Source organism: Stegodyphus dumicola, chromosome 4 (genome assembly GCF_044657685.1).
Source record: "Stegodyphus dumicola isolate Sdum_Otavi_A_Nest chromosome 4, ASM4465768v1".
In the NCBI taxonomy this organism is placed as follows: Eukaryota; Metazoa; Arthropoda; class Arachnida; order Araneae; family Eresidae; genus Stegodyphus; species Stegodyphus dumicola.
Window position 1 is genome coordinate 198,947,337 of NC_140771.1, and position 19,774 is coordinate 198,967,110.

At 32.0% G+C, this 19,774-nt stretch overlaps 1 protein-coding gene across 1 annotated transcript in view; it reads right to left on the bottom strand.

Moving 5' to 3' along the window:
* The window catches only part of LOC146997799 (cell adhesion molecule 2-like), a 118,206-nt gene extending 100,917 nt beyond the window's left edge, over nucleotides 1–17,289 (bottom strand). Inside the window, exons 1-2 of the mRNA XM_085814402.1 lie at nucleotides 17,253–17,289; nucleotides 6,239–6,342 (exon numbers count right to left, since the gene is read on the bottom strand). Of these exons, the coding sequence (XP_085670528.1) occupies nucleotides 6,239–6,342; nucleotides 17,253–17,289 (141 nt within the window). The remainder of the gene's footprint in view (nucleotides 1–6,238; nucleotides 6,343–17,252) is intronic.
* Nucleotides 17,290–19,774: the final 2,485 nt, after the last annotated feature.

Sequence of the window (19,774 nt, forward strand, 5' to 3'; positions counted from 1 at the left end):
ATTTTAGTTTCCTTATAGCCAGTATCATTCAAAGTAATGCTTATCATTTGAATCAACAACTTTTTATATTGAAAGCGGTCGGATTAATTTTTTATCAATAGGAACCTGATTTCTAAAGCCCAGAATAAATATATTTTAACCCTTATAATGAGTGATCTGTTCAAGACCAATAAATTTAGGCAATCAGGGAAAAGAAACAAGGATGTTTTAAATAAACGATGCATTTAAAAAATCTTTAATCAAACTTTTAAACGTATTTTTTACAAGAATTTGAGTGAAGATTTCAATTTTAAACTCTAGATTACTTTCACTTATGCTTTTAATGTCATTCGCGGAGAATTCGACGTTTTTCGATAAGTCCAACAAAAGTTACGAGTCTTTTCCAGCTACAATTCAGAACATAACATCTGTTTCATATCCATGGTTCGAAAGCAACGAGAAAAAGAGATCAATTAATTTCTATTTAAAGATATCCTTAGCTGAGTAGTCACTTCACTGTTTGCTGTGGCTTTATTTATAAGGCCACAAGGAAAAAATGAAGTCCATCCGAAATAATTTATCTTGAACCTAATTAAATTTTCCGATACGCCGATTTGTGGCACTCATCAGTGGAATTGCGCGCATTTGTCTTGAATTTTGGAAATCAATAAGAATCTCATCATTCATCATCTCTGACATTTAATTCATTTCCGATGGCAAAATAAAGCTTCCAAGAAGAAAAGAAAACAGCTTTTTGGCGTTGGCGCCTCCTTTATTTCTTCTTGCTTCTGCAATATATATTAGCCCATCTCAAACGCCATGCATTTTCAGAATGATTGGACTGCAGGAACTTCAGCAAGGTATTTGTTCTTGATATCGAGGAGAAAATCGTATATTTCGTGATTTCTCAATGCAGGCATTGTATTCTTAAAAAACAGAGCATTTATTATTTATTTGAGGCTTTAAAAATGATTTGAAAATGAAATAGTGTAATAGACTTCAAGATGCTATCAAACATATTTGTAAAATACAATATGACCTTCCTTATTATGGTTTTGAAATTGCTGTTCTAGTCAGCGAAGTACTATTATGATGCGGATTTAACCTGTTATCTTTATAAGTGGCAAGGCTCAGATTTAGACGGAGCCTACTGGAGCCCGGCTGTTAAACTGTCTACTGCAGCCCTGCCCAGTGTTTATGTGGAATAGTGATTTTAGATAAAGCTCCATATAATATTAACCTTGGTATTTAAGACCTTACGATTGATTTAATTTAACTTTTTATTTTTGGTTTGTTATTCGGTTAATTAATTAGTTAATTTATTTTAGTTCCTTGATGACGCTCCATGTGGGTCCACCACTTACCGTTTTAGGAATTAAGGTCTGATAACAGATAGTCGTAGTTTAAAATTACGTGTTATTAATAAAACAAATTTAAGATTCCTCTGAACTAAAGAGATTGTTTTAATTATAATATTTTACTTACAGGAGAGAGAATATTCTAAGCTTTATGATAATGCAATTGTTCAAATATACTAAAAAACACGATCGGGACATTTTATACTAACATTGGATGCTTTGATAATGATTTCACATATATATCAAGTATAAAAGTAATGTTGCTTTTATTATATAGTAATATAATATATATTACTATAGTAATTCATGAAAAGAATGTATGGGATATTAAGGTAGCAATAATAAGAATTTGTACCGTGTCTTAGCAGATATAAATCTTGGATAAGCTTCTAATGTAAGTTCGTTTTAATTTAATTTAATGTAACGCCTTTAACGAGTATATTCCGAAATATCATACGTAATCAATCCATTTAGGGCAGTTCTTTAAAGCTATCAGTGTATGTTAAGTACTAAACATTTTCCTCGTGCACTGCTATAATATTCAAAATATGGATGCTCTATTATCTAGAAACTCATATTCGAGTCTGAGCAAAAAAGCTGTGTTTTATTCGGATTTATCTTCCAAACACTTTTCTTCCTCTCCGCTGCTATTCAGGTCCACTAGTGGAGGAGTGGTTAAGTTGCTGAATACTGGTAGTTCGTATCTGCGTTTTATTCCAAGCAAACGGGCTGGCTGTACGTGTGATTTCATGATTTTCCTTGTGTGTTATGTGTATACGAACCAGTTTACCTTCGTATATTGTAATGTAAAGTCCTCCACGAAAGCATCCCTCCCATTAGACTGATATCCCTAATGTGCTTTGCCATAGCCATATGAACTAAACCTATATCCGTTATTCACCTATTTTATACATATGGTCCTATACCCAGATATTAGACATCTACTATCTACTAAAGGAAGTACCCAGTCAAATCAGTTGATGATCCCAGATTAAACGAATGCCACAGTCAAATTTCTCCGGTCTGTTTATCAAGCTATTTTCTAACTATTTCGAATGCTAATATTATCGCAGTACAGAGTTCTCAGTTTCAGTTGCAAATAAAACGTTCGTTTTTAGTTTCGTGTTCCATGTAGCCATCTAAATGATTCAACTAAAATATAAGCAACCGTTCTGCATTACAGTTGTAAACAATCTCTATCTATCTTTCATCTGTAAAATCATAATCAAATTTGTCCTGAATAGTTGACTGTTCCACTTTCATTGATAAATTTTAAGTGTTCTTTACATACTCTTTGCGACTTTAAATTTTGTAGTTTCTCACATTAACAGATACACATTGTGAAGCCTAAAGTATCAATAAATGCTGACTCTGTTTGGCACAAATAATCTAATAATTTCTCTAAATATTTTTGCACCACATATAAATTTTATTCTTTAATTTTCTATTCAGTTCTGTTAATGTTTTGTTCAAATGAGCTCTACGCACCTCCCCCCTCCCCGAAAAAAAAGAGAGAATTAAATAAGCCTATGTTGTTAAGTTTCTGGTGATAGAACCACTTCATGTGTAGTGTCGAAGATCCGTGCTTTTTGGATTAATATTCATTTTCGTTCTTTAACAGTCAGATCACTATATAAAAAAATACGAATTTCTGTCCAAAAGTAGCCGTTTTCACAGTTTTCTGATATGAAGGTGACATAAATGATCAGAAGACCAGAAGCGACTTTTATGTAAAAGCGATTCATTGCCGTTATGTGCACTCAACTCGTAGGCTTGTTTAATGACGTCATATTGAAAGGAAACAAATTTACATCATTTTGGCATGTTTGCTAAATAGAAGACGTGATTTTAATTACAGGAACTGTTCTTTTACCTCCTTCCTATTAGAAGAAGATAAAAAGCATTAGCAGAGTAGACATTCTTTCTAAATGCGTTTCCTTGCTACAATGTGCACTGATCCGCACGCTTATTTAATGACGTAACAGGGGGAGACTGCTAGTACGTGAGAGCGTTAACCGGTAACCTGAGATGACTAAGAGATATCCTCATACTTCAGTCTGTAACCTGTAACATGGAAGGGAAGGAATTTAAATAATGTTTACAGTTATAAAAGAATGTTTTGTAGGATTTCATACTCGCTAAACACAAGAACAATTTTGCAAATAAAGGATCTATGTTTTTACATTCTGATTAGGAGAAGATAAAAGGTGTACCAAAAGGGTTGTTCGTCCAGATGCAGTCAACTGTTGGTACTGCTGTGAAAAACTCAGAAGAACGTTTTGTAGAATAATGACGTTAATAATTTCGACGTTAGATTAAACTCCTTTCATTCAATCTTCCTCTTCCAAATATACACTGGTAGTACATTATTGAACTTGCAGCGCTCTTTAGGCTGCTGATTTTAAACTAAATTTGCATAACCGTTTTTCTCTAAATATTATACGTTGCATTTCCATTATGAGCACATAATTCTTGGGGTCTATTAGCAACATTAAAAGTCACATTATTAGTCACATTAAAAGGGAGGAAAACTAACTTATGTCTGTGTCAATAAGAGAGCGTTCTGCGAAATAGCATGTTTACATACAAACAACTGCTTTTTTTTCGCAAATCCTTTTCATTTAACGTCTTGTTTTACTGCTAATAAAAACTCTTCTTCTCTAAGCTCATTGTACGCATGTGGATGCTTATCCATCAGGATGATTAACCATCATAAACAGAAATAGGATATGAATGTCTTGAAACTATTCGAGCGATTTATTATATTTACTGTCCGTTTAACTGGTTTTCAGGATTGGATTTCTGGCTCATGCTGCTTTATAAATATTTCACTCGGGAAAACATTTAATTCTGAGACAGAGACAGTGTTTTTTCTCATAGTTACTATGTATTTTAATCTGTGACTCCAAGCTTGTTCTTAAAATTTTACTTTGAATACATGTTTCTAAATTAAAAGGAAGACTCTTAAAATTTGTGAGCTGTTTTGAAAATACCTTAAATGTAGCTCAAGTATTTTGTGAACTAGCGATTATGTTTTTGTACATTTTGCAAAAAGTAAGGCGGCTATCTGATAAATTTTCATTTACCATTGAATAACGCATTCTTCTAGATTTCCATAATATGAGAGACTCCTCAATTTGATTGCACTTACATTATTAAAAAATGTTATACTAATTCCTAATTATGGACGGACTCCTCTTTCTCTACATCACAAACGGCGTCCAGTTCTTATTTATTTGCTATAATTATCTTTTGTCGTTCATGCATCTGTGTAGGTCAACTTAAATATATATTTTTATCCACAAGTTCGAGCCCCCAAAAATAGTTTGTTTAAGCACTTCTTTCAAAAAATGCTAAAAGTGCATGCGCTCTTTATACTAAGCCAATCTATGAATATACATAGAATATGGCAATGCTGAAAAGTCAAATAATACATCTATGAAAATTATAGTTTGTTTTTTACAATGTGAGTTAACGAAAAATTTAAAGTTTTCTCCATTGTAATTTTTTTCCAATAGCAGGCGCTTGCCTATGCCGGGATCGTCCACTCCTAAAGCCAAATGTGGTGGTCTCTTTATAATGGAGGCACCTAATAGGTGGGCCACCCTTGTCTTCTATGAAGGGACAGATAACTTTACTTCCATGCCTTCTCCGGGATTCGAGCCCGAGCCCTTCGGTATCGCAGTCAGGCTCCCCTAACCACTATACCCATTATAAAAATTAATTTTATTTAAAGGAAAGTTAATAATATCTGCTTTCTAAGACTATATGTTTTTCCGTAATATATCATATGATTTAGAATACAAAATATATTTCTGATCTTCTGATTATAAGCCACTAAGGATAAAGCTCCGGTTAGGATTTGTATTCATAATTTTCTTACTCCTCAACATTTCAGCTATTGTTAATCATAGAGCCAAAGATATTTATGTCAAGCTACATAGTACCTTACGATATGAGTTTTTGCTATAAGATTCTTAACACGCTGTTTTTATTCAGCTTCCTTTCGGGAATTATTATTATAAATTAAGAAAAGGATGTCAGTGAAACTAAACAGATGCTTATACGTTTAGTTATAGGCGTTTTTAATATAATAATGAAGTACAACTTTTTAAAAGTAAGTATTGTTTCATATAACACCAAATGTTATCAAGAAGATCAAATTCATCAGTAATTACTAAGGATTTTAGTCCAAAGATACTTTGTCCCTTCGTTTCGCGATTTTGCGTCGAATCACTCTAAATGTCTGTTTCAGTTTTCAAACTGTCGCCATCAAATATTATCGCCCTGTATTATATTACAAGAAATTAAATAATGAAGAACCTGAATAAATGTATGTATGTTTCTCGCATTGTGATAAAATAACGGTACCTATAGCCATCGAAATTTGAATGACGTAATCCTTTTACGAATATGGGCATCTGGAAGCCCAAATTTGAAATTTGGAATTTGTTTTGTTATCGATTTCGTATTTTGTATAACTTTATAGAATTTTTTATTAACAAACTCAAAGATTTCAAAGCGAGCCATGGCAAAGTTGTACCGAAAAAAAAATTATCTCCAGCTCTCGAGACTGTGTATCGGAAATTCTAGATATGCTCAATTTAAAATTATTTTGCGATATTGCTTTTGAACTGAATTTTGTGGTTTAAGTGCGAAGAACGTGATATTTAATAAATAAAGGTAACAGACAAACTATTTAAAAAATGCCCCTTTGGTCGTCATTTAAAATGTGAAACCTTTCAGAATTTTTTTTTTTTTTTTAATCTCTGTAATTTAGGCACACAGCTTTTTATATTATAGAACATATTTATACATGGCTAGTGGTTTTCATTCATTAATTTTTCACATTCAGGGCAATGGAGAACAATATTTTGGAGAATGGCATCATTCAGACTTACTCTATAAAAGCCCAGGTTTTCCACCACGCAAGTTAACAGCGCCGTTGATCCTTCCGTCACTGTCACATTATTTGGTTCTCCTACGAATTCCGGTTCCAGGTCAGCTGAGAGAGAAAAGAGGATGTAATGAATGTCAGAGACATTAATTAAAAATAACAAAAATTGGAGTCACTAGTGATGATAAATGGATTGTTTAGGAGGTGAAAGCGAGTGTTAAACATGGATATTGCATAAATTTTAATAAATTAGAAACTGCCATAAAGCATTTAGTTGCAGTTATTAGGACACTTTTTGAGAGTAATTGAACGAAAATGTTGCAGTGGAGTAATTTAGGAAGACAGTAATGTCTTTCGCTGTAACGAGATAATGATTTGTGAGAGGCGTGTGAATGCAATGATAAGGAAATGTACAGAAGCCAAAATATGCATTTCTCATATTTCACGTGTATGAAGAAATTTTAAATGCCATTAGTGATACTGAAATCTCTGTATTAAAATATTAGAACTAAATTTGTTATGCGTATTTTTTTTCAAGGTATGCAAAACATAATGTGCAGAAGAACTTCTTCATGTTACAGAATACCAACTGAATCCTTGAATATTCAATATTATATACCAAATGATTCGTCAAAATTATTAAATAAGTTTTCGAATTGTGTTAAAATATTCCTATTTCGTTTGAAGTTATCGGAAATATCCATGGATATGCTTTAATATGTAGTCCCTGTGCCCTGCCTAAATCGACAAAATCGTCAAAATCGCAGTCAGACATAAGTCCAATACATGGTACACTAGGCAGACATCATAGAGTATGGACACAATTAATTACAGCGTGAGATGGTTTCGTCCAAGATCTTCCTTCGAAGCACCTTACTGAATAGTTTAAAAAATGTGATTGATTGATTAGTGAATAGTTCCCCTCGCTTGCAGCCTAATCTAATGAGACTCTACGATCGAATGATTTCATGTGCCTCTAAATTTCCTAGATTAACAACTACAAATATTCTTGTCTTAGTTGGATTACGGAAAGAGCAACTGCTGTCTAAATCCTATGCCAACCAGTCAACACTTAGACCAAGAATGTATTCTTAATTATATTTTGAATATAGTATATTTCAGCTAGTGTTTTAAGTTTGAAACAAAGTAATAATATTAGTTTGGGAACCATAATGTTTAAACCTCTGTAATTTTATATATTAAAATATTTTTTATCTATACTGAATAGCAAATTTATAATTTTATACAGTTTTTTTCAATAATTTGAAATTTCAATAATCTGCAATATATTATATTTTTGATTGTTTCTGAAAATCTTCTCTTTTCAATAATAATTACTGCTATAATAATTTCATACAGAATAAGTTCTATGCTTTCTGAGGTAGCAATTTATGAAACATGATTTTAGAATTACTGGAAATAAGAAAGAATGTTGAGCTTTCAAATTTAATTTGAGCATACAAATTTATGTAATAGTTTTCGAAGGTTTCCTCAAAGGATTTCTTCCGATATATGTAATTACAACTAACAGAAAAATTAGTGATGAAGAAAAAATATACCGAATTTTCGAAACTTGTAATGTCATTATAAATTAAATCTTTATGAAATTTCGCATACTAATGAAGCTCCTGGGCTTCATGAAGCAGGTGGAATGAAAGCAGACGTGTAGATAATTCATGGAATTTTTGATTCGCTTAGATGTAATGTGATAATACGAGCCTTCAAAGCCAGGGGTGGTATGCATTCGATTTACGCATTGACAGTATTTTAAAATCAGAGTACATATATACGTTGTTTTCCAGGCATATCATGTGACAATGTATTTGACCATATTGTGAACAATTCTAGACTGAACAACAAAGAATTCATCATCATAGTTCCTTACTATTTAATACACCATAAAGCATACACGAGTATCTTACAGCACGAATTGTACAGCGGAATCCCCTTTACATCATCAATCGGAAGTCTAAAATAATAATACAGGTAAAAATGTATGGAGAATATGTGGAATGTGCCAAAGATAAATAGCTAAAATAGGTGGCGATATATATGATACTTTAATACTGTATTAGAAAAACAATGCATGTATTTAACAGAATTCCTGATACAAAATGCTGTAAAATTGCAAGAAGAAGTGAAGAAGTAAAACACTGTTAAAACAAAGTAACATAAACTAAACCATACATTAAAAAAAAAAAAAAAAAAGAAGAGGTACTTAAGAGTCAGTTATTAAATTGCCTATACATACATACTGTAAAGTCACCGTTAGTTTACAAATACTAGTATGGCAAATACAATTTTTTGAATGTCAGGATTTAAATTACTTCGGGTAAAGAAAATATTTTTTAAAAAAATGTTTAATGTTGGACCCAGTAAGCTCTTATACTGTAGTGCATTTAAACTGAAAAGTATATATATGATATAATGGCGAAAAATATATTTAATGAATAAAATTTCGGAAATTTTAAATATTATGAATGATTGACGCAAAAAATTGTATAAATTTTAAAAGCATTGAAACATTATGACATTTTAAAGAAACCTTAAGGTTCAATAAAATGATAAAAATGTTTAAGTTTTGTGGAAATTAGAATATGCACTTAAACAAGGAAGCTATTTGGAGAAAATGCTTGTAGCAATGCAACAACTGCAAAATTTTCAGTTGCTGAATAAACATTTTTTATTACACCCATAAAAAAACTCAGGAGACTGAAGCAATTTTGAATATTCCTGAAACATACTTTTCAGGACTTATTTAGCATTTTATATATTCATAAGCTTAAATTTATTTTAGTTTCATTAAATATTTGGAATTCTTTTCCGTATTCTTAGTCTCGAGTTCTAAATTCGCTTTGTTCCATTATATATTTTTCCTCAAACTGAGACTGGGTATGGAACCCTGCAACTTTCATAATTATTTATTTGCCATTTTTGATAAATTTATGTTTAAATTTTTCATTTTGGCTCCACTTTTTTTTAAAAGTTTTTAAACTGTTATTAACTATATTTCCTTCCTCTCAAGAACTATCTTTAGCCAAGAACTATCGATGCAATGCACTTTATGGAAAATTTGTTATTGCATTTTGTTAATAGTTAGTTTTTAGTTAATTTATTATTTTTTCGTTTCTTCCCGGAAGAGCTATTTTCATGGCTACTTTTAAATATTTTGCGTGATTTAACAGTGCCATAAAATTTTATAAATATATGTATATATATATATACGCATTACATATCACATACTTTTCTTTTATCCATTTTAATTAAAAAATTTATTTAAAATATTTTTTACGAATATAATGCGAAGATTAGAAACGAAAATTCTGGAAATGTTAACATTAAAAAATATCTTGCAAAAATATAGAGGAGAGCAAAATAAACATATTTTGGAATGGGATGTTTTACAGAAATGGCGCAGTGACGTAGGCACAGCTAAACGGTAACTAAAACTGTTCTGCTGGAGTAAACTGGCATTCTGTATAGATTTAAAGCAGTCCACGAATGCGGATCTCGTGGATACATACTTTATCTGTAGAGCTGCGGCTGAAACGAAGCAAATATTCAAAGCAGATAAAAGTAATAGAAGAGCTGTTCCGGAGTGCCTTTTTTAAGCAGCTGCTCTATTTTCATTCAAATTCCCACAGATAAAATTTGTTTTAAAGATCTCCCCTTTCGCATAGCTACGCATACCGCTTGAAAGTCTCCGCACGGGTAACAGCGATTTACGCTTGGAGAGCGCTTTTAACTACCGCTCTACAGCGCACAGTACCAATTCAACGAATCATTGTGGCACAACCATTTCAGAAAGAAAATCTGCTTTTTTCGGTTCTCTCTGCCTATTTTAATATTTTTGCGAAATATTTTGATGTTACCCTACCGGCCCCCGATGAAACACATGAATAAATTTTTGTCCGGTGTTTATGTTCATTATTATTTTACTATTTTTTACATCGTTCTTTCATGGATTTCGAGTTATTGAGAATCCATTGGCTTTTTTTGGTTTCTTAGTGCCAGTGTTATCGATGTTTTACTGGTGTTCACATATCAGTAACTTACTTTAGTCTACAAAACATTTTTATTTTCACATGCATTTTCGCGTTTACATATTATTGGCCCAAACGGACACTAGCCCAGATGCGCTTCTAGTTTCGAAAACAGCATTTTAAGTTGGTTCACTATAAATGTCTCTTTCACTTTTCAGATTGTTTCCACCAAATATTAAGACCCGGTATAATAATTTCAAGAAATTAAATAATTAAGAATCTGCGTGAATGTATGCATGTTTATCACACTAAAACACAGCGGTAACTATAGCAATCAATTTTTAACTAACGTCGTCCTCCATCCGAATATCGGCTCCTGGAAGCCCGAATTTGGAACTTGTTTTATTGCTCATTTCATATTTTGTAAACATTTAACTAAGTGCTGATTAACAAATTAACAAACTCAACGATTGCAAAGCGAGCAATGGCAACACTGTACGGGGAAAAAAGATATTTTTGTCTGCAGCGGGCGAAACAGCTAAAAAAGTCTGTAGGAAATTTTAAAGCTATTCTGTTTTTAAATAATTTTAGTTTAAGGGACATTAGCCTAAATGTTCTCGATACGTGTACGGGTATGTAAATGAAAAAAAAAAAAAAAAAAAAAAAAAAAAAAAAAAAAAAAAAAACGCCCTTTTTGGTATAATATAATATAAAACTCTCATATTTTTTTCAACTCTGGTGGATTGGATTATTCAGTTATGGCAAAGCACATGAGGGCTATCTGCCTAAAGGGAGGGATGCCTTCGTGGAGGATTTTCTAAGGAAAACTGGCTCGTATACACGTTACACGTGGGGAAAACCACGAAAACGCCCACGCAGCCAGCCCGTTCGTGGAATTCGAACCTCGGACTGAAGTACCAGTGTTCAGCGTCTTTACCGCTCGGCTGTTGGTGGGCCTCAACTCTGGTGGTTACATATTTTATGAAGTGATAAGTGGTTTCTAGAGAAAAACATTTCTATCTTTAAATAGATGTTTATTGGTTTTAACAGTAAGTTTAAATCCATATAAACTAATTTATTATACAATAACATCACGCGGGTTGAAGAGTTGGTTGTATTAAATGTCATACAATCCTCTCCTTTGCTTTATTGTTCTTCGCTGTCTCTCCTCTCTCTCACACACACACACTCTCTCTCTGTATGTATATAAACATGTATCTTATTTAATTAGATATTTGCACATGAAACTTAGCATTTTAATTCTGAGTTGTGTTGCATAGAACATTAAAATAATGTTTACTATCGACAATCTAGCATCTTATAATTTCAGATTTTTGCTCAGATTAATAAAAAAATGTTATTATACCTTTTACGATTTTTATCACAATAATTAAAAAGCAGTTGGAATCATTTTGGATTTGTACTTCTATTTACGATAAATTCTTAGAATGCTTTACTATTCTTTCTGTCAAAATAAGGGTAACTTATTTTTTAACTTGAAACGACATATATTTTTAACTTACATTAATGCCTTTTAAAATGCAGATAATCATACGAGTATTTTATGTAAATATATTTTGAATAAATAATTTATTTTTTCAAAATTAACATTTAATTAAATCTACTTTGGAAGGAAAAATGGCAGATTTGGCATATTATATGAGGACAATTTCGTAAAGGACCCAATGTTAAACGAAAATAACTACAGGCGTATAAAATGAACAAAATGAAGATCACTTTCTAATTTTATAAATAATGTACAGGTTGCTAAAATTACACCAGTAGTTTTAAAAATCTTGAAATGAAAAGTACACTTAAATTAGAAAAATATAATTGAGATGGTTTTTATAATTTCCTTTTTACAGCCTTTTCACCTGATAATGTATTTACCAGGAAATCGTGAATGATCTTTTCTTCCACTTATATTTCAAATACGTAAAGTTTTCTCAGTTTGCTGTTAGTTAATATGTTTTGTTTTTTCCTTTTACATAAATATTATATTTTCGAGACTCTCATTCATTTAAAATACATGCATATTAGAAGCAGTAAAAAGAAAAGAGAGGAATGAGGAAGAGATTCTACTGGTTTTATTTTACTGTTTTCGTATACAATTAGGGCGCATGCGGCATTTGCATATTAAGATGCAACATTGCTTAGTTGTTGAAGCTGCACAGAATCTCTCAGCGATATGTGAAATGTAAACATTAATGGATATGAATTTCTATTAGGTTCGCAAAGTTCTTTTACGTTAATCTATTTTATCTTTTGGATCGTTACTGTCGTTCCCCCTTCCGTTTACCACCAGAATGCAAATTATTTCGCGTAGATTTAGGATGAAGACTTTTTAACTTTAGAAACTACGTTAATAGTTTGCTACCTAAGATAAGATTTATAGCCTTCGGCCTTGCATCATAATTGCCGATAGTTGAATATTCACGCCGGTTACGTTTTGAGCCAACTTCTCGTTAATTGGTCTGTGCAGCCTTTGGATACTAGCTTATTTAAATTAAATTTTACATCTGATTTACTGTTACTTTAAGTTATTTCGGTGGTGGCCACAAATGTTTGGCCGAGTTGTAGCAACAAGTGTGCTTTCTGTTCTTATTTAGTTTTAAAAAGGGTCTTGTAACTCATATCAAGTTTCAGTTCTTTCTTTGGATTTAGAGATAATTCGCTGTTTATCTATCTAAAGTTTAGTTACACTTTATGATATCAAAGAAAATAACTAAACTTTATAGGTTCTAGGTTAAGTTTAATGTCAGCCATCAATGTTAGTCTATTAAAATCTATGCGCGTTTGTTTGTTTGTTTGTGGCATCATCTCCCCGGAACGATGGGGAGTTGAGTTTCAAGACAGGTAAACCCGGACTTCAAAAATTCGTGGGAAGTCATTTTCATCTTCTTCCGACTTTAATCAGCCGAGATATTAATTAACAGCTATGAAAACGCTAATTTTGGCGCTCAGTTTTCTGAGTGCCAACAGTCTCGCGCGCGGGAGATGAAAATCTGCTTTATTTCTGCTTTATTTTGCCACTGCTCGCTCTCAAGCCGTAGAGTTTGTTAGTAAAATAAATCTGAAAGTTTTACAAAATATGAAATAAAAATAGCATTACCAAACATTAAACATAGTATTACTCTATAAGGTCATAGTCTGACATTAAAGAAAAAGCACGCGATTGCATGTCACCGTTATTGTATGTCGAAATGTTTTCGTTAGTGTCAGCATTTTAAATAAACAGCTGCTGTTGGCAACCTTTTTGTTTCAGGTTAGGATAATTGACACGATATGTTATTGAAACGTTCATTCTTTTATTCATATTGAGGAAAAGTTGTATTATATTAAATTAAAATCATGACGTCATACGGTCATACGTATATGTATTAACTAAACGTGTCAAAGATTTTGCTTCTTGCTTTGGCAACAAAAGAAAAAAAAATTACGCACTGGTTGTTGCTTGGAAAGACTGAGCTGATTTCATACATATTGAAATATTTTATTATATTTTCTTTTCAGGTGTATATGGAACGTATAAATTTTGCTTGGCCCGCAGCCCGCTAATTCCCTATAAAATTTGTAATGATTATATCTGTAATAAATAGTTAATCCTTATATTTATGGCTATTAAATCACCTGCATAAAGTTAATTATTTATTATAAGTAAATATATATCTGTATAATTTTGAATTCTAATTTCACATTTATTTGTGTTTTATTACATTTGTTTTTTAATATCTTTAAGTAGCTTCTGATGATTCTAAGCCACCAAAAGCTCTTAATGTCAGACCTTACAACAGAGTGTAATAAGCTAAGGCCATCTATTTCTTTCACATTCTTAAAATTAGAAAGGGTTTTACATGGAATGAATTCTTAAACGCTTAGAGTGCACTTATCCGAAAAAAGGTAGGAAATTGAATGCAAAGCTCTAGGTAACGTTTACATTACTTAAACTAGTATGACTGTGGAAGGATTTGTGTTTCCGATGGCTAATATACGAGCTTCCGACGGCTAATATAAGTTCTTAATACGTTATAATTTTTTTTTTTTTCGTTTTCCTTTAAACTAGTTTGCTTTTATATCATCTCTGTAAAATGTTCTTCACAAATAATTTCCTTTGAACCGACAGCGAAAAAAAATTGATTGGTATAAAAGTTTCAAAAAGAACTCAAGTTATTCTTCCACTTTCTAGTCCAAAGAGGCAATTTGCCCATTAGAACTATTAATTTCGTTTTGGCATTTTGCGTCGATTCACGATAAGCATTGTTTCACTTTTCAAATTGTTGCCACCAAATATTATCGTATTGTACTATATTTAAAGAAATTAAATAATCAAGAATCTGCATGAATGTATGTATGTTTCTCGCATTGTGACAAAACAACGGTACCTAGAGCCATCAAAATTTGAATAACGTAACCTTCCATAGAATACGGGCATGTGGGAGCCCTAATTTGAATTTGAAATTTGTTTTATTATCGATTTCATATTTTGTAACACTTAAAGGAATTTTTGATTACTAACTAAACGATTGAAAAGAGAGCAATGGCAACACTGTACGGGGAAAAATTATCTCCAGCGCGCGAGACTCTGTATCGGAAATTCTAAAGATATGCTTATTTTAATATTATTTTGAGACATCACTCTTGAACTGAATTTTATGGTTTGAATACGTGGAACATGATGTTTAATAAATAAAGGTAACACACAAAAAGTTAAAAAACGCCCCTTTGGACGTAGTTTCAAATCTGAAACTTTTCAGATTTCATTTATTTTAATTTGTTCCTGTTTTACTGCATTTTAGTTAATTGAAGACTACAGTAACTAGAAGGATCTACATAACTTTTGAATTCTATAAAGCAGAGAAAATAGGTTGAAACGTAAAACGTTATATGGAGAGTTTACCGATAATAGTGTTAGTAAGGAACAACTGAGGTATTTACGTATGTTTTACTAAAAAATATTCTTCTAACCTCTAAAATAAGTTTATATTATTGAGTTAGGAAGCTTAATTAATCAGCTTTTGGCAATACCAGTATAATTCAAATATCTATATTAAAACTAGATGGAAGGAAAGGAGAAAATGGAGCATAATGTGCATTTTTTTCATGAAACAGCAAGCCATTAAATAAAATAAAGACGAAATTTTTAATGTATGAAGTAATATATCTTAATTTATTTTATAAAATTTTTTCATAACTTGTTTCAGCGTTTAGTGACATCTGTCAATCAAAATAAAATTCTTGGAACACACAAAATTTCTAAGCGAGTTTTAAATTATGTATAAAGTATATACATATATATATCTCTTTGTATTGAAATTAGAAAGCTCTTTTTCACAAGTAAGAATTGAGGCTTAAAAAATGTTGTTAACTTTTCTAAACAATTGTGTAAAATATGTTTAGTTTAGGCAGTCGTTTATCCTGAATAATTTTTATGTCTAATAATAAAAGTGCATTCTATTTTAAGCAGCGTAAATAAATTTTAAAAGTGAGATTTTGAACCATTTATCCTCTTTTTGCTGAGATGTTTTAGAATAATTTCTTTATTGGAGAAAATTATGTCACAATAAAATAATAATAATCGTAAAATGCAGTAATACATTATGGTTAATTGGAAAGAAATGCAATAATAATAGTATCATTATTTCAAAATCACTGCTTCTGCTCAGATTGGCAAAAAATACGAAGTTTTATTGTATTTCAACACAGCTATTTGTTTATGCACTAAAATAAATAAGTAAATGGAAATTGTTTTATCCTTGCAGGAAAACCTTTTTTGTTTTTAATATTTATTTTCAGCTGACTATCTTTGTTTGTTAATGCATTTTCTTTTTGTCGTTATCTAGAAATGCGAAGCGGACTAATTTAGCATTTATATTAATTTTTTCCCAAACTTTAATGCTACATTTAAGTTTATTTCTGTCTCTATAAAGATAGCTCATTTCTCTAAAAGGGTTTGAAATTATTTCCAGAATTCTAATATTACAGTAATTCGACAAATTATTCATATTTATTCCTTCAAATTTTATTAAAATCGAATTCAAAGCCAACATTAAAAAATTATTAAAGAAGTATTTTCATAAACAGTTTTAGAATAGAAAATTGGCAGGATTGTACAAAATGTTCATAATTTTAAAGCAAGTGCATTTCCTAAATATGTGAAAGTTTTGTTATTAGGAATAATTACCGATCACTGTGGAATCTACATAGAAAAACGTAATACTAGATAACGTGTTTTGTAAATACATTACACTGCATTTGATATCAGTTTCTTTTGAAGTCCTTTGCTTTTGTTTCTAAATCTTGAAACTGAAAATACTGTAGGACAATCAGAATAACATTTAAAATAGAATTTCCCTGAACTCGGAAAGTTATTCGAAACAGGAATATTTGATTCTAACTTTTTTTTAAACATAACCTTATCAAAATCAAAATTTACTTCAAAATAGTTCTGCAATAGATGCTTTAAATTATCTAATATTATATTTTACATCAGTCTTAAAAATAAGCTAATTTGTGAATCATAAGTTACACATTAGCCTAATTATATCTACTTATAAGGCGATGTATTCACAACTTATATTACGGTTGATAGGTACGAAATCGGTGTTAATTATTGCAGAATATTACAGATTTAAAATTACAATACGGAAATGTGATAATAATTATTAAATTTAATATTTTTCAGCTTTGAAATAGAAAATAATTAAAGAAACCAAAACTTTTTATACATATAATTGAAGTAAAAATTCAGAATTTCAATTTTACCTCGGACAAAGCGAATCATGCCCGACAATTTTTTTTAACATTAAATGAGACGAAAATTAAAATTTTAAAATCAAAATTCACTTAATTTTTTAACATTAAAAGTGAAAATATTTTAGAAAATTTAAATGGAAGATGCATAAGTTCAGAAACGATTTTATAAAATTGTTTAAATTGTGGACGGATATTGAAATATAATGATTATCATAAAAATGACTCCCTTGATATAATTTGCATAAACTAAAAATTCCCAGTTTGATTTTAAATGCTACTTACCTCTGGGATGAGCTGCGATCAGAAGTGGGCCCGTCATGCATATGTATAGCAAGATCTTCGAAACCACCTCCATCATCGAAGTGCTGAGTTTAATACCTACTATCGCAGGACAAAGATTCACTTTACGGGGCCTCACCTTTGCCCCTACGCATGGCAATGAAAGGGGCTGTAACGCGACAATGCCCGTCCAATAACAAACAAGTGAACTCAAAGTTTGTATGACGTTTCCCCCCCCGAGGGGTGTGTATCCAAGGAGGAGCCGACTGCCCCGCGATTTATATTTATGAGGAAGAGCCGGCAACGTCGGAAGCAATTTTATATTACAGCTCAGTGCCGAACGCACACACACGCACACACACTTACACACGCACGTGCCTTGCTCAATAAAAGTTTCCCTCTTCTAAGAGTGGCGAACGACTGCGCCTGCGCGAATACTTAGCATGCTTGATTAAACCGTCTCTCCCGATAAGAACCCCTTTGTCACCAACATGTTCCCAAGATTAATTACATCTCTTCAGGATAATTAGGTAGGGCGGCATCAAAAGAAACGCGCCCGCCGGTGTTATCGCTGCCTGACACCGCTACCCGATTGATATTTTAGCCCCCGCCAGACGTCAATAAAGGCAGTTTCATTATTACGACAATGCTCAATTAATATTGCCGTTCGCTTCATCAAGAGAAGCACTGACTATCCACGACCACCCACCCCTCTCGTCTTTGAGCTTCTTTTCCCAATGCCGACCCTCCCTTCTTTTACCAGAAAGGTATCAAGCAGAAGATGAGACGTTTGGTTTAATCAAAAGGGGGTGCGGGGCGAGGGTTCGAAGCGCGATTCGGGGGGTAGGTAGGTAGGTAGGAAGTATTGAGATCATTGGCGTGTTAGCTGGAAAAAGTTTTGGCTCGATATCACAGTCATCAACGGTTTACTACATCAATGAGTTGCGAGCTCTGCTAATCTATGATTGGCTTTTTGCTGGATGGCGATTTCCTCTTTAACTCCTTCCTTTTCTTACCATTTCTTATCCTCCGTTGGGTCGTTAAATTCGATGTGGATTTGAAAAGAAAAATTTTTGTCTCACAGAATGCGTACGTAAAATGAAAATTTTCCGCCAATGCCAAATTTGAAGAGAAGAGCGAGGGCTAGAGGGTGGTGAGATTGAGGTATTAATTATCGGAGACATTCGGAAAAGAATAACAATTTCTGCCCTCTAAAAGATAAACTGGAGCTCGGTAATTGAAAAGTTTTGCAAGGAGGACTTGAGAATATCGTCATTTTTAACGAGCCAGTCTTTGATTAAAAGAGGAGCTTGATGCCGTCATAAAAGCCGAACGGGACGTCTAAATTAAATGTCGTTACTCCGGAAGAACAGAAGTTTATAAACGCGCAGCTCGAAATGATTGGGCTATTATACTCTCTATTCTATATCGTCAATCTTCTCCTAATTGAGTCGTTTGTTTTAACATCTGAAGTGCAGTTTTTTGGTCTCCAAAGAATGGGAAACTTATTCATAAGCTTTTGAATAACTCAGAGATGAATTAATGATTGAAAATATAGAGCTGACAAATACATATTACTTTGTATTTTTATCTCCATTTTCATCTAAGTAATGAGCGCACCTCCTCAGAACCTCAATTTAATTTTAATAACGCTTCCTATTATCTGACTACAAGTTATAATGAATATTCATGGGCATTAGATAAAAGTCGTGAAAATTATGAAAGAAATATTGGAACTGGTATAGAAGTTTATAAAACGTATCTTCGTTACAGTAGTCTTTAACTCAGACCTCTATTCTTTCGATAGCCAAGATTTGCATTCATCTGATGAAAATTAAGTCACATCACAATTCTTTAAGAGTTAAAAATTCGTATACACTGTATAACTTCGTAAAGATTTTGTTTCAATGGGAATGAAATCGGAATTTGATTTAAGATTAATTTTTGTCCTGATCATTATTATTTCCTATACATTATCAATATTACGGTGTTTGTACCTATACTCTGGCTCTGATCATTACTCTAAAGCAAAAATTTAAGCGTGCCTCAAAAAAAAAAAAAAAAGTTATAAAATATATGTTATCTTTAATTAAATGCTCACAAAACTAGTGAGAAATGAGATGTTCCTGCATATTCCGTAAGTTATATAAGATACACATTATTTTACGAATTGATCAAAAGCCTTTGTTTTTTTTTTTTTGTTGTTGTTGTTTTTCTGCCCTCATATATAATAGTAATCGCTAATGCGTTCACTGTATATTAGGGTTTTATATTCCCTAATCGACTAAGGCTAAAGCGCCCACTAGCTATTTCCCTCAAACGAATGATGAGACATGATTTCATGGAAGACTTTGTAACCGAAACCGATTCGTATTAATGCTACATGTAAGAAAACATAAACCACAGAAATGATTCTCCATTTGCCAGCATGCTAGCCTCGTTGCGACTACAAGTGTTCATCAACTTTATCTTTTCCACTACTGGTCTGTTTTGTATTTTTACACGACGTGAGGTTACATATTTAT